The sequence below is a fragment of the Puntigrus tetrazona genome, chromosome 14, assembly GCF_018831695.1.
Source record: "Puntigrus tetrazona isolate hp1 chromosome 14, ASM1883169v1, whole genome shotgun sequence".
Classification (NCBI taxonomy): Eukaryota; Metazoa; Chordata; class Actinopteri; order Cypriniformes; family Cyprinidae; genus Puntigrus; species Puntigrus tetrazona.
This window is the reverse complement of record NC_056712.1, coordinates 3762695-3778153: the sequence shown is the minus strand read 5'-3', so window position 1 is coordinate 3778153 and position 15459 is coordinate 3762695. Positions and strand designations below refer to the sequence as shown.

The following is a 15459-nucleotide window of genomic DNA, read 5'->3' as shown; positions in this document are numbered from 1 at the left end:
ATTTTATTACACTAGCTGGGAGCTAGGAGAGATAGAAGTTACATTGCTAAACATTCAGATTTTTCCTTTAAGAAACTATTAAGAGTACTTACATACTAATTGATGAATACAAATCAAAATTAAATGATCAAAAACCGTCAAGTGGTCCCAAGTATTTTTAATGAAGACTGGCAGGCATTTCAAACAACATTACAGTTTTTTCTGTTCTTGTGTTTTATCAGAAGTATACAATGGCTTAAGATCAGTCTTAAAATCAGCATCAGACTACGCATTTAAAATTTAGATTCAGAGTTTAAAATATTTCTGTTACCTAACTGCCACTTCAAACTGAGCTTGGGAATATATAAAGGTTGTCGAATATTTACAATAATAACTACTAAAGCAGAACAAAGCACAACACAAGTGCTTAGAGAGTATACATTTCAACGTTTAACAAAAGTTTAAACATGGAAACCGTTTCCGTTGCAGGCCACCTTTACGAGGTCTCTCGCCACTCGTGATCAGAAAGGTCAGAGATTAAGGTGAAGACTCTTGGGTTCACTGGGAGTCGTTTTTTGTTCTTCTTTTCCACAACCTTTGTGCCCTTTTCAGGATTGATGATGAAGAAGCACCTTTAAAAGAAAAAAAAACAACAACACTGAAAACCTCTGCAAATGTAGCCACATATACAAAATCTCACAAAAATACACCCCTCACATTTCAACAATCATTTTGATATATATTCTTAAGGAAAATACTATAGAAATGAAATATGGATATATTTTAGAGTAGTCAATAAGTTTATCTTAAGACGTACCAAAGAAGAATTTCTAGTATATTAAGTACAAAATTAGTGCATGAAAATAGAGCACATTGAGCACTTGAAGTACATTGTGGAAGTGTAGTTGTTTCCCACCAAGCCAGTTTGTGACCCCAGAGTATATATTTCCTCTCTAAAAATAACTTAACATACAGCCATAAGTGTCAAAATAGCTTGCAACAGAAGTGAGTACACCTAATGTTAAAACAGATGTATGTCATTTAATCATGCATTGCCATATATCCTATTCATCACATTCATGTTAGTATGAGATAATTGTACACATACCAAATTTGAACATCTCTAATACAATATACACAAATTTGTATGGTCCTGTCAAGCAGACAAAAACATTAACATGATGAATAGGACATGTGGCAATGCATGGTTAAATGACATTCATCTGTAAGTTATACTCACTTTTGTTGCCAGCTATTTGACAATAATGACCGTATGTTAAGTTATTTTAGAGAGAAGAAAAATCTATACTTCTCTACAAGTAACATATTGACTACTTTACAATATATCCATATTTCATTTCTGTAGTATTGTCCCTTAAGAAGATATACTAAAATGATTTCTGAAATGTAAGGGGTGTACACACTTTTGAGGATATTGTAAACCTCGCCTCCTAGGTGTCTTTACATACCATTGCAAAAATTCAAGCACTGATGCCAGTTCAGTAGGGTAGTGTATATTGAAACAGTAATAACTGCCGAACATTAGGCAAACAGCAGCGATGAATGTAGTGATGTCATCATTCACAATCTTGCGGTCCACACTGAGCATAAATCGAACAGCAGCATAGCAGGAGGGTCCTGTGGATACATTTCAATACAATAAAGTTATGTGCATGTAGCAAGGTATGTGTATTTACATATTTGACTCATTTGATCATAAAAATTGCAGTTTATTTAGTCCTGCCTGAAAAACTATTTCACATAATATATTTTACACATTCTACAACACAGATTACTGACTCCTTTTACTAAAGTAACCTAGTTTGAAAGTTTAGATACCCCAAATGGTTAATAATTAAAAAGTATAAGGTCATTCACAACTATTACTTTAAGGCCAAATATGCAGAACATGTCAAAAGCAAATGATGTGCTAGTTTTATGTCTAATATTAAACAAGACTTGTGAAAAACTACCACAAAACACAGAAACGCTCATGATTTAGGTAAAATCATACAGTATTAAGCATCTAGGGTATCTAAACTTTTGAACTGAATTATTTTGTAAACTGAGTTACTAGTCTGTGTTGTGAAATATATGTAAAACCATCTATTATGTGGTGCAGTTTGATCTGGGCAATCCTAATTAAACATATACTGCAAGGAGTATGTAAAATATATAAACTCAAGATAAACATTTAATCATTAAAGCTTTGAGGGTGCTACTGTATAAGAAGAAAACTTAAACTTACCACACACAATAATGCAAGGCGTCGGAGGCAGGTTGTCCAACTCTACATCCTTTGCGAGGCTTGTCTCTTCTACATAATGAAGAAGGAGCTCTTCTTTCTCATCAAAATAGGAGAGAAGTAGAAGAATCATGTCTTTCACATCCTCTGAGCAACCATTCGTCTGTCCTCTCAAAACTTCAAGTTTTGTGACAGCCTGTAAGACACGCTTGTTCCTGGTTGCACAAACATTCCTCATAAAGTTCAACAGCCTGTTTCCTTTTCTGTCAATGCTGTTCAGGAAGGTCTCTTTAAGTGGTATCCCTGTGAGGTCTTTAAAGTGCACTTCCATTCCACTTTCCTGAAACAAAAATGGCCACTCCTCAGTGAGAGTTTTCATGTCTGTTCCATTGTTGATATCTTTTCGTTGACTGTAGTATGTAGACTTCATGAGAACCTTCACTTCCTCTTCATTACAGTCAGTTGTTTGTGACAGACTCCTCATCTTCTCTTTTTTCAACAGCTGACTCTCAGCAGTTTCACTGAGGGGCATAAATCTAACTTCCCAATTAATGCAGCCGTATGTATCTTGGACTGCAGCTCTTTTTTCAGGTGTGACTTCCTCAGTGTCACATTCGTCTGTATCATGAATGCGCTTTTTTATTTTTGGTGTGCTGGTCCTTCTTGCATTTTCGACCCTGGCTTGAAATTGTTTGACCAAGGAGTAGTATCCAGGACCAATCACACTCTCTTCAATCACATCTTGTAAAGACTTTGGATATTTGGCAACTATCCTTTTGGCGACCTCTGTTAAATTCTTCCTACTTGGACAAGCACAAACTTTCATCATTGCATAACAACAATCCTCACCATTTCCCTCGCAACCGAGGACTTGGCCTTTTCTGTCTCTCAAGTGCCTGCATTAATTCCTCAGGAAACTTATTCCATGGGACTTCAAAGCTGTCCACCCAGTTCACAATAGAAGGGGAGGTGCTGGGAGAGGAGTATGAAGAACTCTGGGACAGAAAAGATCCTGGAGACGAACTGACTGGTTGCTCTGGGGTTTCAGAAATTTGTGCTGTAAAAAAGTTGGACCAGGAATAGTTCAACCAAAATGAAAACCACCATCACTGTTTATTATCCTATTGTTATTAAAAAACAGGTGTTCATTTAGAATGACAAAATAGTAAGTAAATTCCAAACTTGTTTTAACAGTTGAACAGTTACTTTACAGGGATAGTTCACCCAAAATTTATTTTGTGTATATATTTTATTTAATACATTTTATTTTAACAGTGAGGCAAAATATTATTGTGACCATTAAAAGTATAGTTCGCCCAAAAAAAAAAATTCTGCAATCAATTACTCACCCTCAAGTTGACCCAAACCTGTATATATTTATTTGTTTTGCTGAAGACAACTAAAGAGATATTTTGAAGAATGTTTGAAAATAAACAGAACAGAGGCACCATTTACATTTCATAGAATGATTTGTTTTACTATGAAGTGAATGGGGCCTCTGATCCGTTATTTTCAAACATTCTTCAAAATGTATTCAGTTGTGTTCAGCAAAACATAGACTTTATACAGGTTTGGATCAACAAAGGGTGAGTAAATAGTGACAGAATTTTCAATTTTGGGTGAACTATCCTTTAATGGTCACAATTATATTTTGCCTCACTGTTAAAATAAAATGTATTAAATATAATACATTACCAGAAGTAATAACAAAAGCATTTGCTGCTTTTTAATAACAAAAGTAATAAATATGTCTGACCATAAAAGCGATAGTTAATCTAAAAATTCTACAATTCTGTCATCCTTTACTCGCTCTCAGATTGTTCCAACGCGTGTATACATTTCTTTGTTCTGCTAAACACAAAGGAAGATATTAGTAAGAATGTCAGAAGCCAAACAGGGAGTAAATAGGGGATGAGATCTGCTTGGTTACTTACAAATATCTGCCTTTGTGTTTAGCAGAACAAAGAAATGTGTATATACGTTTGGAACAATCTGAGAGTGAGTAACTGACAGAATTGTCATTTTGAAATAAAACTATCCCTTTTTTTTAAAATATACATGGACTTACTGGTCTCCTTTAGAACAGAAATAAATTTCCTGGCTTGAATGGGCCTCAGTACAGCTCCCAGATCCGATTCCTGAAGAAATCTGAAATCTTCTGGGGTCTCCACTCCAAGTGATTTTAAGGTGTCCTCAAGAGATTTTTTAGTTGCGATTGGGAGTTCAGGTAATACAGCATCAATGGCATTTCTAATGTTTGAAATGTTTAGCTCTGAATCATCCATTTCTAAAAAACAACCAAAATAAAAATTCACATAAATTAACCAAAACTTGAGAAAATACAGATCAACCATCATGTTCAGTGTGACATCACACTGTGCTTTAATGGAATTACCCTTTTTCATTCATCATATATGATGTTAAAGGATAGAAATCTGCCAGGTCATTGATTTTCACACAGTGCATTATTTCAGTCTGATTTTTCAATTCATGCAAATGGTATGCAGGAATGAACTCTGTTACATACTTTCTCAGCAGAAAATGAACAACTTCATCTTTAATGAAAATAAGTGCAAGTTCTCCAAACTCTACTGAGTCCATATGGTTTGTCACAAGGAACTGGCCTTTTTGTGTAGCGTACCCCTGTACATTACTTCTGCTGAGACTTTGGTATTGTTCTCTGTAAATCCAAACTGCCTCACTGCATCTTTAACAGAATCACCATATAGCTCTGGGTAATATGCAGTGCTGTTTTTTCTCTCAAAGTTAGATCACACATTGACCCTTCTGACAGATAAGCCTGGTACAATTGATGCCTTTCAGAGAGAGTGAAGCACAGGTTTTGAAATTCTTTAAGTTTCTAGCACATCTTTTAAAGTAACTGTGCTTGCTCTCAAACCGCATTGTCCACAACCTGATTAAAGGACCAAACTTTAAAATCAGTGCAGGGTTGTGTCATAAGTAGTGATGATTAGGCTTTAGTCCATGTCCTGGAAAGAGAGAGAATCTGCAAGCAAGATATTCTTGGATAAGAACATCAAGGTATCGACCTCTGGCAATGAAATTTTCTGCGCACAAATCATCTCCACAATGTCTTTTAGTTGAAGGGTCAACTGCCAAACATCATCCATGGGCTCTTTCACCTTGTCACACATGATCACAGGAAGAAGTCTTAGAAAATTCCAGTTCTGAACAGCCTGACCAGAAAGCCTTACTCCATTGGAGTTCACTGCACATGGCTTACTCAACGCATCAGAGGCACTGTACTTAAATTGCTTAATGCGTCTATTCAGAACTGAATAAGTGAACCACTTTTTCTGCTTGATGAAGTACTTGAGGTAAAGGGCTAAATCATAGGAAAGGATACCCTCAAAAATGTCATGGCCTAAACAAGGTGGTAGGCCAGGCATACAAACATTAAAGTAATTCAGTGAATTAAAAATTGACTCAGATGTTATACCTTCAACGTTTTGTTGTCCCTCAGACTGTAAAATGTCTACTGCAGATTGGTAGTTTTCAGGAGTGCGCTGAGGTCCACATGCATTTGGATCTGTTTGAAAATCTGCTCGTGTTATCCGGCAATACCTGCAGAAATATTTAGAAAAACTAAAATTTTCTGTAAAACCACCAATATTATGAGACCCCAAATTGTCCCCTGCAATGCACAAAACAGTCCCTTTAACTTTTTTCTCTGCCACAGTTATTCCATTGTCTTCCAGGTCTTTTAAGTCTGAAATTAGCCTTGAAAAAACTTTGTCATGGCCAAAGTGTTTAAAGTCTTTTCTCGACACAGCATTACAAGTGACATGTGGTCTGTATTTGATCTTATATGAGGTGGTAAATTAGCCAGAGACAAATATACAGCTAGTACTTTGTGCTTGCTTTTTGCTGAACCTAATGGGTTCACCACCTCAAAAGAATCTTGATATAGAATTAGTTTGAGACTTGATGGGTTCTGAGAAAAGAACTCATTGTTTTTGTATACCTGACCATCAGTGACATCACAAAGCACATCTGTGCATGATAAGCATGTACCCTGTGTAGCACAATTTCGCCATAGGTCAGACTCAATAAACACGTCAAAGTGTCTTTCAATGGAACATAGTAGGCAAACCTTTGTGACCTTGTTTCATCTCTTCCTAAGTACAACATTACAGGTTCTGTGTATCTGAACATCTCTTTAAAAGCCTTTGTTCTTGAAAAATTGGTTCTCATTGGTCCTCGTGACTAATGCTGAAAAGGTCAGATTCCTTCACCACATCACATATTCTACCAATGTCTTCATCTGTTAATTCTAAATCACTTTTCAGAAATGCACTCAATTTATTTAAAGTATATGTCTGTCCTAGTTCATGTATGCTTTGCATCTCTTCAACAATATTTTGTATAGTTGATGCTGGCAGAAGAAATTGTCCATGTAATTTCAAGTAGAAAAGAGAAATATTTCTGAGAAACAGGTCATTGAAATTTTCTGTAAGATGAACTTCGCCATCATCAGTCTCACTAAATCTCTCTGTAGGGCCTGATACTAATGGTTCGGTTTCAAGAGACTGAGAAACTGTCTCCTTATAATGATCTCTTATACTGTCCACAGAACATTGTCTGTGTTTCCTGGACATGTGGGATGTAAACGACGACCTTACAGTAAACGTATGGTCGCATCCTGTCACGGACATGTCACAACACGTCCTTCGCCTATATGCTCTTTTAAGTGAGCTGTTAGCGATTTGACATCGCGACACTGGCACTGGCACATAGACACATTACACGTAAACACCGTAAGGGCATTTGTAGTATCAACATATGAATCTGTGTTATGTTTACGGTAAAAATGAGCCTTAAATGCCCCATATGAGCGAAGCGTGTCGCGACAATCTGTAGCGGCGCACTTGAACACGCATCGTGGTTCATTACGGTGAAGTTTTACATGTAAAACATGTTCCCTAAGGGTTTGCACTGATATTCCACAGAAATAACAGCTAAACATTGTAACTGAAATTCTGCGCTTATGTGCCAGGGTACATGCTACTCATGTTTAAAACCACACACTGCTTAAAACTGTTTAATCCAACTTACCAATGTGCCCAGACACATTTATTTCAGACAGTATTCCCATGAGTTTGTAGTTCGGGCTCTTCAGTGTTTACTAAAGAAAAGCCACTGGTCCACTCCACTGCAGATGTGCTGGAAAGCTAAATTCTCGCGCCAATGAGAATTCAGCCAATCAAATTCTTCGCCTAAAGCGCGATGTTTATAATGATTGGATGATGCTTAACAGTTCTCTTTCAAATTCTTAAAACTAATTCCTGAGGTCAGAGTCAAAACAGAGCATTGAATTTCAGAAATTTTATATATTTCATCTAACACACCATAATAAAAAATGTAAAACCACTGTTAATTACAGCAAAAGAATATTTCAATTTTTAAAATCAAATATACAAATGTTAAAGTGGACGTAGGCAGACAATTTAACCATACAATTGTAAAGTCCTTCTATACAGTGTTGCACAAAAAGATGATTTTATCACACATGTTAAAAATGTTTATGTCCTGTCTCCTGAATTGTGTTTTTCAAGTGCACACTGTACAGAGGTGTCAAATATGTTTATGTATTTTTAATAAGACATGTTAAGAGGGCAATAATTGCACATAACCTTACAAAATGAAAAAAAGCTTTTACTATAACACAGATGTCAATATCTGACTTAAAAACATTACTGAGAAATATGTTTGGAATATACTCTTATGTATACTTAATTGTTGTCATAAAATATAATCAAAGCACTGTACTGTTGTTTTAAATGAAAGTAAACATGTTTACAACATTAGAAATTAGCTATTAGCTAACAAGCTAATATATCCAAAACGGATTCTTATGTACACAATGTGCTACAGAGGTCTGGCAGTCACGTGACCAGTTCTGCTTATGCCGCCATACTGGCAGGAAAGAACAGCCGGGAGCATATATGAAATAAATGGGGCCAGCAGAAGTTTCATGGCAACAGAGTTCACTGCAAACTTTAATTCAAAGATATTTACCAGATTTTAAGCTCTTTAATGTCATTTTAGGGTTACTATCAAACATAAAACCCGTATCCAACATGTTGAAATTGTAAGGTTTGTAAGGTATAAACAGTCTGGTTTTAAATTGTTGTTCAACCACCAATGATACCAATGCTACAGTGCTCAAAATATCTCTGTTTGCCTGCCAAAAGTGAGGAGTTTAGGCTGCGTGATGTCAACTGCAGGAGCTCTATTCTTATATCAAATTAATTCTAATTTTTTTAAACATCAATGTTTTCTGAAGTTCTTTGTCCTGTTGAAATTTGTTAAGTAATGTATTTTCTGTTTTGATGGTAGAATGACCAGCATATCGGTACAAATCAATGCGCTTAAAGTAGTGTTTCTCAACTCCTATCCTCACGACCCACCTTTAAGAACGTTTTGTTGTCTTAACCCTCTTTGTTGTATCATGCAGAACAATCAGCTTGTGACATCACAGTACCGCGAGAGCGATTTGAAAGCATACAAAGTCCTGTACTTGTCACATGCCGATCGGTATGCACAGCGTTGAACAAACCTATTTCCTTAATTAACACACTAACAAGATGATGAGTTAAATCAGGTGTTTTATATTAATTTTAAAAAGACATCTAAAACATTTTGGGATGTGGGTTGTGAGGACTGGAGTTGGGAAACACTGGTTTAAAGCACATGCTCTTGAATGCTATCCCTCACAGCCTTGATTTGGAATCAAGATGGCTGCAGGCTGAATAAGGAGTATAGCACATGTTTATTTCCTTTTTTAAAATAGAAAACTAGTGCATATCTAGGCAGATATTATTTTCACTTTTAAACTCTATCAAGGGTTTGGTAAAATATGAACAGTTCTTCCAGGCCTGCTATAATCCAAAATATGTGTTCGCTGTGTCCTGTGTGAGGCTTGTCATGTCAAAATATGGAATTACCTGGAATTGCCCAAGACATAATGTTTTTCTTTTAATGTTAATTTAATGATCAAATTTTTTTACGTTTCATCACATGTTGGACATTTATACTATGGGCTTTCAAATAAGAACTCACATGGGATTCACACAAAAATGTTCCAAAAACACACATTTCACATGTTTTTGCACATGTAAGAACATGTGGTACACGGATCACATGTGAAACACATGAAATTCATATTCTTAGTCTTAGTATATTGTTAATTAACTGCAATAAGCCGTATTTTCATATGTTTTTAACTGTAAAACTTACGGTCTTACTCTGTAAAACTATAAATATGTTTTTCACTGTAAATTTTACAGTTATGACATGTTTTTGGAATACGGTTTTATCCTGTAGACTTATACTGTACTTTACTGTTTTTTTGCACTAAACCGTATTTTCATATGTTTTTAACTGTAAAACTTACGGTCTTACTCTGTAAAACTAAATACGTTTCTTCACTGTAAATTTTACAGTTATGACATGTTTTTGGAATACGGTTTTATCCTGTAGCATTTATACGGTACTTTACTGTTTTTCACGGCAGTAAACCGTATTTTTATATGTTTTTAACTGTTAAATTTAAGGTCATACTCTGTAAAACTAATTACGGTTTTTCACTGTAAAATCTATGGTTATCCATGTTTTGTGGAATACGGTTTCATTCTGTACCATTTATACGGTATTTTACTGTTAAATTTACGGACATTTTTACAGTGTGGAAATGGACTGTTTAACGTGGTCGTTGTACATTACTGACACTTTGTGTCAGACCGATAAACCTTTTCTCTCTCCATTTAAAGGAGAGTGGATGTAGTGGCCCTTATTTGATCTTATTAAGCTTAGTAATTCGGAGAACAGGGTATCAGTATCGCACAGCGACCACATTGAAAATCACATTTCATCTGAAGTCATAAAAACTCTCGCTTACATGAAGAAAAAGACACAGTTTGGAGTGATCACGATGAGCGTGGAGTAGTTTTACGATTTATTAACACGCTTCTAAGATTTTATTTAATTTTGTTCGTGTCCAACAACTTTTAGAAGTCTTAGTTTGTTTGACACGTCATCACGTGACCACGTGATTAGTCCGAACGCAAGTTTCTTTATTCATGTCAATGGGTGTTTTTATCGCATTCAGCTGGAAATGGACTGTTTAACGTGGTCGTTGTACATTACTGACACTCTGTGTCAGACCGATAAACCTTTTCTCTCTCCATTTTAAGGAGAGTGGATGTGGTGGCCCTTATTTGATCTTATTAAGCTTAGTAATTCGGAGAACAGGGTATCAGTATCGCTTTAGCGACCACGTTGAAAACTCCATTTCAGCTGAAGTCATAAAAACTCTCGCTTACATGAAGAAAAAGACACAGTGTGGAGTGATCACGTTGAGCGTGGAGTAGTTTTACGATTTATGAACACGCTTCAAAGATTTTATTTAATTTTGTTCGTGTCAAACAACTTTTAGAAGTCTTAGTTTGTTAGCCACGTCATCACGTGACCACGTGATTAGTCCGAACAGAGCGACGTTGAAAACTCCATTTCAGCTGAAGTCATAAAAACTCTCGTTTACATGAACAAAAATACACAGTTTGGAGTGATCACGTGGGCGTGGAGTAGTTTTACGATTTATGAACACGCTTCAAAGATTTTATTTAATTTTGTTCGTGTCAAACAACTTTTAGAAGTCTTAGTTTGTTTGACACGTCATCACGTGACCACGTGATTAGTCCGAACGGAGTTTCTTTATTCATGTCAATGGGTGTTTTTATCGCGTTCAGCTGGAAATGGACTGTTTAACGTGGTCTTTGTACATTGCTGACACTCTGTGTCAGACCGATAAACCTTTTCTCTCTCAATTTAAAGGAGAGTGGTTGTGGTGGACCTTATTTGATCTTATTCGCTTAGTAATTCGGAGAACAGGGTATCAGTATCGCACAGCGACCACGTTTGAAAATCACATTTCAGCTGAAGTCATAAAAACACCCTTTTAAACAAAAAAAGAGACACAGTTTGGAGTTATCACGTTGAGCGTGGAGTAGTTTCGATTTATGAACACGCTTCAAAGATTTTATTTAATTTTGTTCGTGTCAAACAACTTTTAGAAGTCTTAGTTTGTTAGCCACGTCATCACGTGACCACGTGATTAGTCCGAACGAAGTTTCTTTATTCATGTCAATGGGTGTTTTTATCGCATTCAGCTGGAAATGGACTGTTTAACGTGGTCGTTGTACATTACTGACACTGTGTCAGACCGATAAACCTTTTCTCTCTCCATTTAAAGGAGAGTGGATGTGGTGGCCCTTATTTGATCTTATTAAAGCTTAGTAGTTCGGAGAACAGGGTATCAGTATCGAACAGTGATCACGTTGAAAACTCCATTTCAGCTGAAGTCATAAAAACTATCGCTTATGAAGAAAAAGACACAGTGTGGAGTGATCACGTTGAGCGTGGAGTAGTTTTACGATTTATGAACACGCTTCAAAGATTTTATTTAATTTAGTTCGTGTCAAACAACTTTTAGAAGTCTTAGTTTGTTAGCCACGTCATCACGTGACCACGTGATTAGTCCGAACGAAGTTTCTTTATTCATGTCAATGGGTGTTTTTATCGCGTTCAGCAGGAAATGGACTGTTTAACGTGGTCGTTGTACATTACTGACACTTTGTGTCAGACCGATAAACCTTTTCTCTCTCCATTTAAAGGAGAGTGGATGTGGTGGCCCTTATTTGATCTTATTCGCTTAGTAATTCGGAGAACAGGGTATCAGTATCGCACGGCGACCACGTTTGAAAACTCCATTTCAGCGGAAGTCGATAAAAACTCTCGTTTACATGAACAAAGACACAGTTTGGAGTGATCACGTGGGCGTGGAGTATAGTTTTCGATTTATGAACACGCTTCAAAGATTTTATTTAATTTTGTTCGTGTCAAACAACTTTTAGAAGTCTTAGTTTGTTTGACACGTCATCACGTGACCACGTGATTAGTCTGAACGGAGTTTCTTTATTCATGTCAATGGGTGTTTTTATCGCGTTCAGCTGGAAATGGACTGTTTAACGTGGTCGTTGTACATTACTGACACTCTGTGTCAGACCGATAAACCTTTTCTCTCTCAATTTAAAGGAGAGTGGTTGTGGTGGACCTTATTTGATCTTATTAAACTTAGTAATTCGGAGAACAGGGTATCAGTATCGCTTTGGCGACCACGTTTGAAAATCACATTTCAGCTGAAGTCATAAAAACACCCTTTTAAACAAAAAAAGAGACACAGTTTGGAGTTATCACGTTGAGCGTGGAGTAGTTTCTGATTTATGAACACGCTTCAAAGATTTTATTTAATTTTGTTCGTGTCAAACAACTTTTAGAAGTCTTAGTTTGTTAGCCACGTCATCACGTGACCACGTGATTAGTCGAGCAAGTTTCTTTATTCATGTCAATGGGTGTTTTTATCGCATTCAGCTGGAAATGGACTGTTTAACGTGGTGCGTTGTACATTACTGACACTGTGTCAGACCGATAAACCTTTTCTCTCTCATTTAAAGGAGAGTGGATGTGGTGGCCCTTATTTGATCTTATTCGCTTAGTAGTTCGGAGAACAGGGTATCAGTATCGAACAGCGATCACGTTGAAAACTCCATTTCAGCTGAAGTCATAAAAACTCTCGCTTACATGAAGAAAAAGACACAGTGTGGAGTGATCACGTTGAGCGTGGAGTAGTTTTACGATTTATGAACACGCTTCAAAGATTTTATTTAATTTTGTTCGTGTCAAACAACTTTTAGAAGTCTTAGTTTGTTAGCCACGTCATCACGTGACCACGTGATTAGTCCGAACGAAGTTTCTTTATTCATGTCAATGGGTGTTTTTATCGCGTTCAGCAGGAAATGGACTGTTTAACGTGGTCGTTGTACATTACTGACACTTTGTGTCAGACCGATAAACCTTTTCTCTCTCCATTTAAAGGAGAGTGGATGTGGTGGCCCTATTTGATCTTATTAAACTTAGTAATTCGGAGAACAGGGTATCAGTATCGCACGGCGACCACGTTTGAAAACTCCATTTCAGCGAAGTCGATAAAAACTCTCGTTTACATGAACAAAGAGACACAGTTTGGAGTGATCACGTGGGCGTGGAGTAGTTTTACGATTTATGAACACGCTTCAAAGATTTTATTTAATTTTGTTCGTGTCAAACAACTTTTAGAAGTCTTAGTTTGTTTGACCGCGTCATCACGTGACCACGTGATTAGTCTGAACGGAGTTCTTTATTCATGTCAATGGGTGTTTTTATCGCGTTCAGCTGGAAATGGACTGTTTAACGTGGTCGTTGTTGTACATTACTGACACTCTGTGTCAGACCGATAAACCTTTTCTCTCTCAATTTAAAGGAGAGTGGTTGTGGTGGACCTTATTTGATCTTATTAAACTTAGTAATTCGGAGAACAGGGTATCAGTATCGCTTTGCGACCACGTTTGAAAATCACATTTCAGCTGAAGTCATAAAAACACCCTTTTAAACAAAAAAAGAGACACAGTTTGGAGTTATCACGTTGAGCGTGGAGTAGTTTTACGATTTATGAACACGCTTCAAAGATTTTATTTAATTTTGTTCGTGTCAAACAACTTTTAGAAGTCTTAGTTTGTTAGCCACGTCATCACGTGACCACGTGATTAGTCCGAACGAAGTTTCTTTATTCATGTCAATGGGTGTTTTTATCGCATTCAGCTGGAAATGGACTGTTTAACGTGGTCGTTGTACATTACTGACACTGTGTCAGACCGATAAACCTTTTCTCTCTCCATTTAAAGGAGAGTGGATGTGGTGGCCCTTATTTGATCTTATTCGCTTAGTAGTTCGGAGAACAGGGTATCAGTATCGAACAGCGATCACGTTGAAAACTCCATTTCAGCTGAAGTCATAAAAACTCTCGCTTACATGAAGAAAAAGACACAGTGTGGAGTGATCACGTTGAGCGTGGAGTAGTTTTACGATTTATGAACACGCTTCAAAGATTTTATTTAATTTTGTTCGTGTCAAACAACTTTTAGAAGTCTTAGTTTGTTAGCCACGTCATCACGTGACCACGTGATTAGTCCGAACGAAGTTTCTTTATTCATGTCAATGGGTGTTTTTATCGCGTTCAGCAGGAAATGGACTGTTTAACGTGGTCGTTGTACATTACTGACACTTTGTGTCAGACCGATAAACCTTTTCTCTCTCCATTTAAAGGAGAGTGGATGTGGTGGCCCTTATTTGATCTTATTAAGCTTAGTAATTCGGAGAACAGGGTATCAGTATCGCACGGCGACCACGTTTGAAAACTCCATTTCAGCGGAAGTCGATAAAAACTCTCGTTTACATGAACAAAGAGACACAGTTTGGAGTGATCACGTGGAGCGTGGAGTAGTTTTACGATTTATGAACACGCTTCAAAGATTTTATTTAATTTTGTTCGTGTCAAACAACTTTTAGAAGTCTTAGTTTGTTTGACACGTCATCACGTGACCACGTGATTAGTCTGAACGGAGTTTCTTTATTCATGTCAATGGGTGTTTTTATCGCGTTCAGCTGGAAATGGACTGTTTAACGTGGTCGTTGTACATTACTGACACTCTGTGTCAGACCGATAAACCTTTTCTCTCTCAATTTAAAGGAGAGTGGTTGTGGTGGACCTTATTTGATCTTATTCGCTTAGTAATTCGGAGAACAGGGTATCAGTATCGCACAGCGACCACGTTTGAAAATCACATTTCAGCTGAAGTCATAAAAACACCCTTTTAAACAAAAAAAGAGACACAGTTTGGAGTTATCACGTTGAGCGTGGAGTAGTTTTACGATTTATGAACACGCTTCAAAGATTTTATTTAATTTTGTTCGTGTCAAACAACTTTTAGAAGTCTTAGTTTGTTAGCCACGTCATCACGTGACCACGTGATTAGTCCGAAGAAGTTTCTTTATTCATGTCAATGGGTGTTTTTATCGCATTCAGCTGGAAATGGACTGTTTAACGTGGTCGTTGTACATTACTGACACTGTGTCAGACCGATAAACCTTTTCTCTCTCCATTTAAAGGAGAGTGGATGTGGTGGCCCTTATTTGATCTTATTAAACAGTAGTTCGGAGAACAGGGTATCAGTATCGAACAGCGATCACGTTGAAAACTCCATTTCAGCTGAAGTCATAAAAACTCTCGCTTACATGAAGAAAAAGACACAGTGTGGAGTGATCACGTTGAGCGTGGA

General features: G+C 36.9%; 1 protein-coding gene and 1 long non-coding RNA gene across 2 annotated transcripts; both read right to left on the bottom strand.

The window, feature by feature from the left end:
• Positions 1 to 209: 209 nt before the first annotated feature.
• On the bottom strand, positions 210 to 3050 carry LOC122358169. The gene is made up of 3 exons (XM_043257957.1): positions 2228 to 3050; positions 1449 to 1617; positions 210 to 611 (listed from the first exon to the last, which is right to left on the bottom strand). Exons 1-3 carry the CDS (start codon positions 3048 to 3050, stop codon positions 476 to 478), a joined length of 1128 nt encoding a protein of 375 aa, XP_043113892.1. The 3' UTR covers positions 210 to 475.
• A 1424-nt stretch (positions 3051 to 4474) lies between these two features.
• Positions 4475 to 7339, bottom strand: LOC122358048. Its single transcript, XR_006252564.1, has 3 exons — positions 7301 to 7339; positions 5685 to 5809; positions 4475 to 4511 (listed from the first exon to the last, which is right to left on the bottom strand). It is a non-coding gene; the product is annotated as an uncharacterized LOC122358048 (long non-coding RNA).
• Between the last annotated feature and the right edge of the window lie 8120 nt (positions 7340 to 15459).